The sequence below is a fragment of the Pinus tabuliformis genome, chromosome 9 (assembly GCF_031772625.1).
Source record: "Pinus tabuliformis cultivar Carrire ecotype Pingquan chromosome 9, CPIR1, whole genome shotgun sequence".
In the NCBI taxonomy this organism is placed as follows: domain Eukaryota; kingdom Viridiplantae; phylum Streptophyta; class Pinopsida; order Pinales; family Pinaceae; genus Pinus; species Pinus tabuliformis.
In genome coordinates, this window is record NC_142307.1 from 742,410,712 (window position 1) to 742,424,827 (window position 14,116).

The following is a 14,116-nucleotide window of genomic DNA, read 5'->3' on the forward strand; positions in this document are numbered from 1 at the left end:
AACCATTCCTTCTTAGGGCTCATTAAAAATACTTTGTCTTATAGTCCAAGCATCTGTTATCCTCCTCAATCTTGTAAAAAATAAAGAGGTACTTGCCAGTAATGGTGGGGGGAAATTGGGGAAAGTGTCCATTCTACATCATTAGTTAAAAGGTAGCATGTCGCTCTTGAACACAACGCTCTGTCACATTCATGTCCGGGTTGGGAAATCCATTTGCCTTACAGTTAATCAACCTCATTGAAAGTCTTCATGGTTTTGGGTATCATTAAGTCAAATGCTACCAAATCGTTATAGTGTCGTTATGCATTCAAGAGAAGTTCAACCTTGGTTCAAATCCCTTTGCAAAATCTTTACCTTCATTCGCGTTGGACGTCCTTGAGTCAGTCCTTGCAATTATTTTCAAAAATTGGTATCATCTTTCGTGTCGTAGGCTTTCTTACGACGAATCGCTTCCTATCGACTTTAGCTCATTATCTAGGAAGCTGATTTAGAAACCTTCAGTACCTTGAAGCCTACATGCCTTAATGGCAGGTTTTTTGCTTTCAACGACAGGTTCTCATCATTGGCCTTTGATCGACGATTCTATGAGTGTTCGACTTAAGATCACATATTCACACTTCATAGATTGTACTGGGAGTACCTTGATAACCATTGTCATTATTGGTTGTTTCTCTCGCGCTTGTTAACGGTTCACATCATTGACCAGTAATCAAGTGGTTTATGCCATGTTTGACTTCGAGACATTCACTCGCATGGTTTGAATCGTACTGTGGATCAAGAGATGGAGATCAAGACCTTGGATCTAGTTTCATCAATCCAGGTTGTGAGGATATTTTATATTCATGATTAGGTAGATAGATGGTTGTGTCCTTATTGTGTCTACCATCTATATGATATTAGTTTTTCCATGCTTTCTCATTGAGTTCGGTTTATTATGAGTACGGGAATGCCTACCTCAAAGATGGTTTTTGATATATATTTTGCATTGTGTTCCCTTAAATGTCCCCTGCAGGTTTCTGACCATTGCCTCTGATCTGATCCTTGGAATGATAAAGCGCTTCAATCTTTTAAACTTATTTTCAGACTTCACACTTTAGGGGGCAATATGTTACACGTCAATTTGTCGCCATGCCACTTGATCAGTTTATGGATATTTTTACCATCCATGAACATGTTGAAACCAACTCCCTTAAAAGTTAAACAACTCAAAATATTTATTGATTGTTTTTCTTTGGATATGTGTGTGTGTGTGTGTGTTTCTGTTATATATATATATATATATATATATATATATATTGATATAGATATATTGACTTGTGTATATTTTGTTTTATTTTATTTATTTTTCCATTAATTATTTTTAATTTATTTTATTTTATTTCCATTAGTTATTTTATTTATCAAATGATCTTGTCTCGATTAGGGTCTTCACTCATTTTTATAATTTTTTACTCCACTCCTTTAAAGTTTTACTTTGATTATTTATTTATTTATTTTAAAAACTAGCTATTTAATATAGTGGTTACTTATTAATATTTGTTTTTAATAAATTAATAAACTAATATCACAGTTTAAATATTATTTTCCAAAAACTAGTAATATTTGGTTTTAATAAATTAATTTAAATATTATTTTTCAAAAACCAGTAATATTTGGTTTTAATAAATTAATTTAAATATTATTTTTCAAAAACTAGCGTTTAATATAACTGTTACTTAATAATATTTGTTTTTAATATATTAATAAATTAATATTATAATTTAAACATTATTGTTCAAATATAGCCGTTACTTGAAATTATGTCTCTACATTGCTCTCTATTTAAGCCTTTTCCATGGTCTGCCTCTTCATCTAGTCCTGATGATGAACCACACTTGTTGGTTCGAAACGCGTTGGCCAAAAAAAAATTCTCTCATGTGATTTCTACCGTAAGACTTTGTTTAATTCATTATGGATCATAGAAGCTTGAATACAGAAACTCAAAATATGTTGAAGAACATGAGAAATTTGGGTCAAATAGCTCTCACACCTTGTTAAGTTCCACCTGCGCCTATTTCTCCAGCGTTTCCCGTGCATGCGCTGAAATTGACACTGAGAACAGCGCAGAGCTGCGCTCTGTATGTAACTATAAATCTGCGCAGGTGAATTCTAGAAAGTAAAAATAAAAAGTACATTCTAGAAACATAGTTGGTCAAATATTTCCCAACTGAATGCTTCCAGGTGATGACTATTCGAACTATAACCCTCATAAGATTCATCTCCATCCCTTTTCTCATGGTAACCTAATCCCTCATTAAAGGAGGTTCATCTTCTTCTTAGGGATCTAAAACTTCCTCCTCTTTGATCTATAAAAGGACTAGAGGGTTGAGGGATGAAGGAGGTTAGAATTCAGAGAATACAAACTTATGTTGTTAGTTTGAGATTGGAGAGATTGTTATCTAAGGAGGAGATTGAAGGCATTTGGGAGGGACCTCATGGCATCAAGGCAAAGGTTGTAAGGCTCCTCTTATCTTTTGATTAATACAAATGAGCACTTTCTCCCATTGATTTTGTCTTTTGTGAATGATGAATAGTTTTCAATTGTTTATTATGTTCATTAAGGCAAGTTCAATCCCTAATTTCCTTGATCATTAGGCTAAGTTGTTTGAATTATTATATCACATGTGATTTTGATCATTTTATAGTTTATGTTTGTAGGTCTTATCAAGCATTGAAGAGCTGCATCAAGTCACAACCAGGGATCTTCATCAGGCATTTCGCGAAACCGGTAAGAGGTCTATCCATTAGCTAGACTACTTATAATTCGAAGAAGTTCAACTTAGGGAAAGAGCTAGTTCATTTGTCATGATTGTTTCTAGTTTCCATTTAGGTTCTAGGGAGGTCGCTCTTGTCCGCAAGAGGGATTGTCTGGTGTAACATAGAGACATACTCATATCATGCAATTAATTAAACATTCAATCAATCTATAAATGTACCATATTAGATAAACCAAAAAGACAACATAATAAACTCATACCTCAATGTATCTTAGGGGAGGGTATCACATCTACACAAGTCAATCCAAATTTGTACGACATAATATCACAAATATATTGACTCATACATGGATATCATAACCATAACCATCTACATAGGAAAATCTAGATTAGCACGATACATATAACATTAATATCTTAGTTGCAAAGACCATAATCATCATGCATAAGACCACAATGCATATAAGAACAAATTACTATCCTCATGACTATCTAACGCATGTGCATATGACCACACTAATCAACTAGCACTTATCATACAAGTATTCACATGATATGGATTGGATCATTGTATTTTTTTCATCCATCTTGATGCATTTGGAGTGGAAAAAGTGAAGGAATCAGCTCACAGGACCATTTTTACTGGCGAGACATAGTTTGGCAAAACAGGGTCTGAAACCTTTCGAGAGCGTTTTGAGGCATCAAATGAAATTTTTTGGCAGTAAATATTTTCTATTGTAGCATGCAACTTTTCATGTTATTCTACACACAAAGATATTTCCAATGGTGCAAGAAGCACATTAATCGCAGTCTGCATGCAAAGTTATGCCACTCAGAAGTTGACCTTCCTGTTTTCACACCTATAGTTCAGGAGGATGTCACGTCAACCCCCATTGTTCATGGAAATGGGGCTAGCTACATGTTTTTGATGTAAAATACTATAGAAGAGACTATAATGTAGCTCTAGTTAATATTTGATGTTTTCAAACCTTAGCCACTAGTAGGCTATTGGGGTGTGTTATAAACATGCCACTAGGAGAAAGAGGTATTCCATTCTTTTGAGAGCATTTTGTTCCATAGTTGAGCAAATATAGTCATGAGAGATAGGGGATAGAGAACATAGAGAAGATTTGTGCATTGTAGCATCCTGTGGGCCACAAACATTACTCCTTTGTACTTTCAACCATATTTCCAGACAAAGAAAGAGAGCAAAGCGACCTCACCTTTCAGCTGGGTTTTCTTTTGAAAGGGTTTCCTATAGTATATCTTGTGTCTTATATGTGTTTGTGAGCTTATTTTTTTGTTCTATAGTTTTATTCATAATTTCAATTTACAAGCATGCACTAATTACATTTAAATTTATAGATCTAGAAGTTTAATAAAATTGTAATAGTGTAAAAATTCAAAATTTTAATAAATTATTATCAGATCTATTGTGACGAACTGTCCAATGGAATATCCATGGCAGTTTACATATCATCAAAACAATAATATAGTGGCAGACATTATATAACCATAATTCTTATAACAATGATTAACCAACATACCTGCATGCCAAACATACAATACCTATATGAGGATCTACTCTTACCCCGAAGTCTAGTGTTGCAACCTTGTTCTGTTGATTTGCATCTCCTGCTCTATCTCAGGGAACACGTTAGCATCATGATGCCACAAACTGCAACAATGACTATAACAGTGCATGCATAACAATCACATAGACAATTGACTTGCATGCATGAAAACCACATTTTGCCCATCCAGTCCAAACGTTGAACCTGGGAGCTCTAATACCACCCTGTAACATCCTCCTCCCACTTTTACCCAAGTTAACCAGCCCACTAGGGTAAACATGTGACAAAAAGTTACTATGATATGTTTCAACCTCTTATATCACCTTAAGGAAGTGGAATTGACAAACCAAAACCTTACTGACTTCCCTCAGGTGTTATAGGACCCCCAAAGGCTAAACCACCCTTCTAGGTGCCCAGACCCTGAGCTAACTTTGTTTTTCACATATTTTTGTCCCACTCACATGCACAAGCCAACATCCATGCGACTAAAAGCCTATAGTCACATTCATAAGCATACAAGGGAGAGATTGCAGTCTTAATTCCATAGTTTCGTGCCTGGTATTGTGAAATATGTGCCACCTTTTCAAGGATAGACTCCATGTCATTACCCAGAACTTGATGAAACTTTCCAAAACAATGAATGACACAAAGACAAATCCGTCCATACAAAACTTAGGCAATAAATTTACAAACAAGGCCTAACCATGACAAACATTTTGTCAAACACATGTTGACCATGAAATCTACAGGTCATGAATGCATATATGAACATAGAGATTTGAAACTTATCTGAGAATCATCAAGAAGTTCTAAATCCCTCTCACAATAGTTTCAATAACATCTATTAGGTCATGCATTTCACAATAATTCTATTGTCGCTGCTACAAAACCCTCCAAAATTTTAGCCTACACCCAAATTTTCAAAGCCTACTTTGATTTTACGTATTGGCATCGCAATCATTAAGAGTTATTGCATGTGTTTTCTTGAAGTGTCTTTGTCCCACTTGTAAGGAAATCAAAGTGTCATCTTTTATCATTTGGAGTGTCACACATTGCACAAAAGCTAGTTTTGGTGGTTTAAAGCGGAAATATTTGTGTAAATGAGTTGGCCTTACCATGTAAAGATGTGTCGCACTCATTTCCAAAGTTTCAAGCACTGTCGCACAAGTGTTTTCACGGCCGTCGCAAAGTGTATCTTTGGTGTCACACTTGGCGTAAGTCATTGCAAAGTTGTCGCATTGAGTAGAGGATGTTGTTCATGCGGTTTGAGTGTTCCTTGTTGTGTCGTCAAATAATCTAAGGGTGTGATCATGTTCAGAGTCATGCCTTTACCCATATTTCTTTCACTGATATGACACTTAGTCAAATTGGGAAAAATCCCTGACTGGTCCACTCAGCCTCTTTCAGCTAACCTGGACTTTGCATTGCGCAATCTCATCCATGAAGCAATAGCCTTGCCTCTTGGCACTATGCAATGCATAGTTTTTGCCTCACAAAACTGCGCACTGTGCAATCTCAGTGCTCAAACCCAACCCCTAAGCTCCAAAACTACACAATCCTTCCCTCCAGTTAGGGATGAACTATGCATTCCATAGTCTCAGTCCTCAAGCCTCAACCTTAAGGTCCTAAAATACTTAATTTCACAATCACTAGGCATCCCTATCCTTCTAGCACTGAGCAGTGGGAAAACTCAATGCTTAAGCCCTCAGCCTAGCTCCTTGAACTCCCCAACTACACAATCCTAAACCTAGTATAGCCTGAACTACAAATTGCACAGTCTTAAGGCTCAAACTTGACCCTTGACTGCTTGAGCTGCGTAGTTACACAATCAATGAGCATCCCCCTCAGGCTTCCACCCAGTTCCAGCTTAGCTAATGGATCATCATGCAACATCTTAGACTAGGGGTTTTATTGGATTGATGTTGTGTTGTCATGAGTGACTTGCATATGCAAGTACTCTATCATGCTATGACAAGATGATGAAGAGGGAGATGGAGAAGGAAATCATTCTAGAAGACACCTCTGTATTTAAAGATACAAGTTGATCAATCAGGAGAAAACAAAATGACATCATTTTGCAACCACATCCCAAGACCTGATAACACTAAAGACTCTTCATCTCTAAGCCACATGGAGGTAGAAAACAGATCATTCTCAAGAAGACACAAAACAAGCAGAAACAAAGAATGGCTTGGCATTGTCACGTCATCATGCAATCCATGTCATCAGTGTCATCATTAGGGGAATTTTGAGGTCTCCGGGGTTCCAATATCCTCCAACCTCCTATACAGCCTACTTTGATGTACCAAACCTCCAATATTCCGATATCACCGATATGCTAACCTCTGGCATTCCGATCCATGATATGTCAATACACTAACCTTTGACATCCTGTTCTCTGATATGTTGATGCACTGATACGCTGACCTACGACATCTTGTTCTCTGATATGCCGATGTGCTGATATTCTGATGTGTCGATATGCTAGACCTCTGACCATCTGATCTCCAATATGACAATACTCCGATATCCTAAGTGTCGATATTCCGATATTTCATTCTCCTCAAGGCATCACAACCCCGAACTTCAACATACCATATCTTTTGATCCAGGAATCCATTTATGAACTTTCGCATATTGTTGGAAAGCTTATTCAAAGAAATTTCCAATGGAGAGGGTCTGATATAGGCTTTCAGCCCATCTGTTGCCTACAAAATTGATGTAAAATCTCCGCACCTCGTTTCTCTGGACAACTGAACTCACAACCACCAAGGTGATCATTTTATGGCTTCTTTAGTAAGCTTTCTAATGTGATGATTCTCTACATGAAGCCTACAACTACCATGAGATTCCTCCTGGGCCATCACTGCCAGCATCTATTGCGACAAGCATTTAAGCTAGTCTAGTTGACATCAATCTCAACACTCCTTCCAATAGTTAGGCAATGCCAACTACCCAACACATCTTCTCGGCATGACTGTTGACATTAATGGCAACACACTTGCATATATTTTCACTTGGCCACTGGCCATCTAGACAATGCCAATTGTCCAACAATATTATGCTTATGTTTACAACTAGTCGATATCCATCTTAAAATTTAATCATTGTAATCCAAAGCTAAAATGAATCTAAGTTAGTTTATAATTTTTTGAGTAACCAATAATCTGTTACATCATGCTTATTAAATAATCTCTTAAATTATGCTCATTGTTGGGCCTATGGGGCATCTCATGTCTTTTTTATGGTTCTTACAAAGTACATATTTTATAATTTATATTTCTTTTTAGAATTAATTAACTTTTACTATTTATAATTAATTTATTTATCTTATGACATTGTAATGTATCACAATATGATATTTTAATGCTAGTGAAGGGTAATATAATATGACACATGTATGATTATATGTGATAGCAAATATATATATATATATATATATATATAGATAGATATAGATATATAATTCTTGAGATCTTATTTAGTAAATTTAGATCTATTTTCATTCTTAAGGTTTTACAAAAGTATATATACAATGCATGTTAAATTGTTCTTGGAACATTGATTTTGCAACATATTTAACAACAACTACCATATATTCAAAGAATGTTGTGAAGTGGAATAGATGACGAAAACAACAACAATTTTAGACACTCATTATTAAAGTGAAATGAAGTTTAACCAAATCACATATCTTTATAGTGCCAAGTTTGAATATATATATGAGGCTATGGGAATCATGTCACATTCTAACTTTGAAATAATTGGATTTAAATTTTTATCGTTAGTTAAACATGTTTTAAATGTCAAGCTGCTTCATTATTCTATATGTTTCTTTCTTCAAGTTGCTTTATCATTTTATATGTTTCTTTCATTAAGTAAGTTTCTTCATCATTCTATATGTTTCTTTCTTTATGTCCTTTACTAAAAGTTTCTTGTAGTCTAGTGCTTACACGTGAATCTAGTCATTGATTTGAATCTTTATTGTTTATAAAAGACAAATGTGAAGTTAATTTTATTTATAGATATCCCAAAGTTATTATTTATTTTTTTTTAAATTTCAAAATCCTAATTATTAAGAAAACTTGACGCAATGTAATTTGTACATAGACAAATAAAGTAATTTCTCATTTTAAATCAAAACCTAAATTTCATCCATTAATATATAATTCATTGGTTTTTTAAACCATATTTTATTATAAAATATTATATTTCAATCATATTTAAATGAAAAATAAAAAACAAAAAATGAAAAACAAATAATTTTTTTGTACAAAGTTAAATCTGAATTCCAAATTGATTTTCAATATGTTTAATTCAAAATATTTAACACAACTAAGGAAACAAAAGATTCTTTTGGTTTTTCTTTTATTTATTTTTATTAATTATTTTTAAAGAATATAACCAATAAATATATTTTCAAACCAACATCTACTTTTATCATTTCATTTTCATTACACACTTGAAATCACTTATAAAAAGACATTGAAATTATAAAATTTACATGTAAAAATTGATATGAAACCAAATTTATATTTGAAATTTTAGTTGATATATATTTTACTAACCATTTAACATTTAAAAAATTAAATGAGATTAGATATATTTAATTTTATAAAATAATTAAATTATCATAATATTAATTGTGTCTACTCATTTGTTTTTTAAATAGAATAAAAATCTTATTATTTTAACTAAAAATAAAAATATCAAATAAAATAAAAATCTTATTATTTTAATTAGGTGAAAAACCAATAAATCACTTTTGCCCTGAATTTTAAAAACCAATCTGTACAATATTCTCTGTCAACGTTTGTCTGCAATGCCTCAAACGTCGAAGTAGAAACGGTATTCCGCTGTTGGTATACAAATATTTGTAAAATAATGAATTCTAACCAACTGAGGTTAACTAATTTATATTGGTAAAATAATGAATTTTGAAACACAAATCGTCAATTAAGTTTGAGTATTATTTATTAATGGTTTGTGTATTACGAATTTTTTATTTTTTATTTTGTTTTTTAAATATATTTTTTTCCTTATAATTCAATTTTAAAGTTAACAAATTTAATTTCTTTTAAATGAATTAATTAAAAAATAATAATTTAAATTTCTAAAATTTCAAAATTAATTTTTGATTTTTAAAATATTCTACTAAATATCTATTTTTTTACCATTTTAATAAACTTAAATAGAATCTGTGCAAAAAATAATATAAATTAAAAATGATAAAATCAGTATTATTGATAATTTATTTGTTAAAAGAATAATACTTTTTCTTATGAAATACATCACATAAATGGAAAAGACAAATATGATTAAATTTTTTTGTTTCAATATTTACACTATTCTATTCCATGAATACAATTGAATGATGTAATTTTTCTTTTAAGAAAATTTCACCATCATTCTTTTCCCACCAATTTTGTTGAACTTTTATGGTTTCCAAATCTGGTAGCTTGTCTATCCCTCGGGGCAATCCCTTCAATGACGGGCAATCTTTTATGGTCAACACTTGAAGTTTAGGCAGACTTTGTTCATTCCACACAATATCTGATGATGAACTTGCCAGACTCTCTAACATAGGTAACTTTTCCAGCTTCAAACTTTCTAGCATCGGAAATCCCCTCACACTTCCCCATGCCCCTATTCCCAGCTCCTTCAACTTAGTGCAGCCATGTAATGACAATGACCTTAAATTTGGCAACCTCTCCAAGGGAGGAAGATCCCTGAGTTGAAAACATCTCCACAAATGTAACCTCTCCAATTGTGAAAACTCGCAAATACAATTGGGTAGACTTCTGCCATGGTAATTTCCAAGCCAAAAACGTTGTAGCTTCTTCATCCTCTGCATGTCTCCGGGGAGATCCTCCACCACATCATGGTCTTCCACATCGAATATCAATGTCAAGTCCCTCATCTCTAACCAACTTCCCATAATACCCACTTTAATTCCTGCCTGTATTCCCTCGGCTTCAATTCCTGCCTTTACATGTACAACAAGCCGCACTAAATTTGAGCAATTTGTGAGATCCTTCAAACTGCAAACACTACTCTTCACTTCCTCCACCTCCATTATACTGTTTTCCGCTGTCTCTGATGTCCACAATAATAATGTATTCAATGATGTAAGTTGAGAGATCTCTCGGGGAATCCCTGTTAAGCTACAACAATAGTTTAAATCTAAAGTCTTGAGATTTTGAAGCTCTCTTATCTTAGGAGGCAATGACTCCAGATTTTTACAGCTATGAAGACGCAAAAACTGAAGCTGAGAAAGACTGCATATGTCTTCAGGTACATCTTTGATTAAGGTCTCCGCCAAATCGAGATACTGGAGCTGTGTAAGATGCCACAGTGACATGGGCAACGATTCTATTTTGGTGCCAGACAGATCCAAAACCCTGAGAGAGGTGAGATTGACTAAAAAGCCATCTGGAACCTCTCTTAAACTTTCATTATACTGCAAGTTCAAATAGAGGAGGTTGGGGCAGCTGAAATCTGTTGGCAAATCAGAAATATTGTTATGGCCAATTGCTATTCTTTTGCAATTATGGATCCCTTTTTCAGCGGCCGGAAACTCTTGGAGGTTTTGACGTGTCCTGAAGAGACATTGCTCTTCATTCTCAGCAATATACATTGCCAAGTCATGGACAACGTCGTGGACCTGTATCTTCCTAGACCCATTCTCATCATAAAAACTCTGAAACAAGCAGCGTTCTACTAATAAATCTACATACCTGAGTCCCAAGTCCATTAAATAGCTGGTCTCTCTGCTTTTGACCAGCCCCTCCCCTATCCACATTTCCACTAAGACCTCTACACTGATGTTCCAATCTTCAGGAAAGGTAGCACAATATAAAAAGCAGTTCTTCAAGACGGAGTCAGGCAAACAATCGTAACTCCATTTAAGCCGCCAATAGAGACCTCGATCAATGCCGCTGTATCTTAGAAAAGTAGGATCCATATTTTTGATCTGACACAAAGCAAGATGCCAGTCATTTACACTAGTCTTACCCTTCATGGCTGCCGCTACAACATTTATGGCCAACGGCAGACCGTTACACTCTCCCGCAATTTGTGTGGCCACATTCTCTATATCTTCTGTCGGTGCATGGCCGGTTTTGAAAGCTTCTCTGTAGAACAATTGGCACCCTTCATCCCTGGATAGCAATTGTATTTCCTTGGAGAACTCATCTGCCCCCATTTTTCTAAGCACATCAAAGCTGCGCGTAGAGATTAAGACTCTGCTACCTTTATCATTATCCACAGGGATGCCCAATTCTTCGTCCAGTTGAAGTTCCGTCCACAAATCATCTAATATGAGAAGAAATTTCTTTTCCCTCAAAGATGCATAGAGCTCCATCTTTGCTGACTCATTACTGGATCTGCTCCCAAGATCTAAATTGATTTGCTTTGCAATATCAGCCTGCAACCCTGAAATGCTACAATTCTGAGAAACAACTGTCCAAATTACGGTTTCGAACAAGTTACGTTTCTTGTAGACGTTGAAGAGTGTTTTGAGGAGAGATGTTTTGCCGATGCCTCCCATGCCGTAGACACCAATTATGCGAAATTGATGATCTTCATTTTCCAGCCATCTCTGCAATCGATCCTGGTCATCTTTGATCCGCTTTCCCACAAAGCCCGACTGCGGTACTGGCTGAAGCAGTGGTGCAGAAGAAACGGTTACTTTAGCTGGTTTCTTCACCTTGTTTAAAACCCCTTCAACCACATCATCTAACAGCTTTCCCTCATCGCTGGTTATTCACAAGAAAAAAGAAAATAGAGCGAAGTAATGAGAAAAGAAAGTCTATGCATATATCACCTAACATAAAATAATACAATAACCAGAGAAGTGTTTAAGTTCTCACCCGTTACACGCTTCCAGCTCAAAACCGCTTATTCCTGCAGCTTCAGAAAGCGCATTTCTCCATTTTTTAATTAGGCTGGCCTCATACCGCAACTTCTTTTCACCAGTTTCAGGATCAGCTGTCCTCTTCTTTTCTAGTCCCGCGAGGGCTTTAGCATACCCTCCTTTTGTGCCCCGCGTCCACCGGAGCTCCGCAGGCTTCACGTTGTAAAACACTGGTATCACTGGAAAATTTGACTCCAACATTAAGACCAGTTCTTGAAGACACCAGGTTGATTCGGCATATCCTTTGGAAAAAATAGCCACGTGGACTGAGGCAGATCCAATAGCCGCTTCAATCTGAGGAGTTAAGTACTCTCCCCGTTGCAACTCAGGCTGATCTAGAAACACTCGCAACCCATGTGATTTCAGGCTCCGGTAGAGATGGCTGGCGAAAGTTTTCTTGACATCCGGACCACGATGGCTAATAAACACATCGTAGTCGGAATCAGGAGCGGTGGAGGCTGTTGCGGAGGCTGAGGAAGATTGAGCCATTGCTGATTCGAAAATACAAATAGAGGTGATGGGTCGAAGGATGTTCGATGCTACCGAAGCAGCTTGCGAGGGATGAGATTAGCGAAGAGTGTGAGAATAGCAGAAATTCTCAGAAAAAAATGTAATGAAAAATGTTGATGTTGTGCAGAGAAATTTAGATTAAGCTAGGAGCCTGAGATGAAAAGAAATTACGGCAAAAATTGCAATGAAAAAAGTTGTTGATGGTGTGCAGATAAATTTAGAAACACGGCTTTTGCAACTTCAAACAAAAGCACAGCAGAGCACAGAATGAATATGCAGACAAAAGTTTGCAACTAACTTGTATGTAGGAACAGAGAGGAAAATAGGATAAACTGCGGTACTAACTTGTATGCAGGAACTGAGAGAAAATTAGGAGAAACTGCGGTATTTTTTTCAAGATGCTTTTTCTTCACCTTGAGGTGCTGTCAAACAGCATCTTCTGATTTTTTTAATCAAACAGCATCTTATGATTTTTTATTTATGATTAAGAGTCAATTGATTGGGACTAACTCAGATTAAAAATCTCTATTAAATCTGATTGGATCATTAAATTTGTAGAGACTCCTTAGCTAATCAGATTAGGTCACTAAACCTGTGGAGGCTGTTGCAGTACAAGTCCCCACCGTTGGGACCACAGCAGCCAAGACTGTTCTTGGCATTTATGCTTTGCGTGTTGCTTTTGCGTTGGCATCTCGCAGCTTTTGCGTTGGCATATTATGCTTGGAGTGTAGGCAAAAAGAGGATGTCGGAGTAAGAAAAAGCATAACAGGATTTACACATAATGAATGGAATGAAGAAGAAATGAATCCAATTATTATAATTTATTTTTGGTTTTGGAATCCAATGTTTGTTTTGGTTTTGTGGTCACATCTAATGGTGTCATGTTGTGCTTTGATACGATGGGCCATGGAAAAGAAAGAAGATGTTGATGAGCAGAACAATACATCTTCTCCAACTTATTTACTACATACTTATAACCACAGTAGCAGTTCTCCAACTTATTTACCATATATTTATAATCACAGTAGCAGTTCTCATATAAAGACGTGTGTGTGAAAATTCAGAGAAAATGGCGTGGTGACTTGTTCAGTTAAGTCAAGCTGGTGAAGAAAGTGGTGGAAAATCTAGTTACAAAATTTAATTGGAATTTTGTGTTGTTTACATAAATTCTACACGCTCAGGAAAACAAGACAGGGAGTAATGGGTTTGTTAAAGGAAAAGGACACATTTACAAAATGTTAAACCATTGGAACTTCGTTGAAATTTTGTTGGCTGCATACTTAGAAAAATAAACAAATCAGAGAAAAAGAAGAATGGAGACCGAAAAATCTTCCATATATTCATAGAAATTTAATCGTGCG

The 14,116-nt window shown here is 35.3% G+C and overlaps 1 protein-coding gene across 1 annotated transcript; it reads right to left on the bottom strand.

The window, feature by feature from the left end:
- Positions 1-9,660: 9,660 nt before the first annotated feature.
- On the bottom strand, positions 9,661-13,163 carry LOC149150835 (putative disease resistance protein At1g61300). The gene is made up of 2 exons (XM_089439078.1): positions 12,202-13,163; positions 9,661-12,087 (listed from the first exon to the last, which is right to left on the bottom strand). Exons 1-2 carry the CDS (start codon positions 12,732-12,734, stop codon positions 9,681-9,683), a joined length of 2,940 nt encoding a protein of 979 aa, XP_089295204.1. The 5' UTR covers positions 12,735-13,163; the 3' UTR covers positions 9,661-9,680.
- Positions 13,164-14,116: the final 953 nt, after the last annotated feature.

Excerpts from the sequence above, each read along its gene's own strand:
- LOC149150835 (XM_089439078.1), bottom strand. The coding sequence starts at position 12,734 with ATGGCTCAATCTTCCTCAGCCTCCGCAACAGCCTCCACCGCTCCTGAT. Across the intron at positions 12,088-12,201 it reads GAGCTGGAAGCGTGTAACGG|CGATGAGGGAAAGCTGTTAG; the intron begins GTGAGAACTTAA and ends GTGAATAACCAG.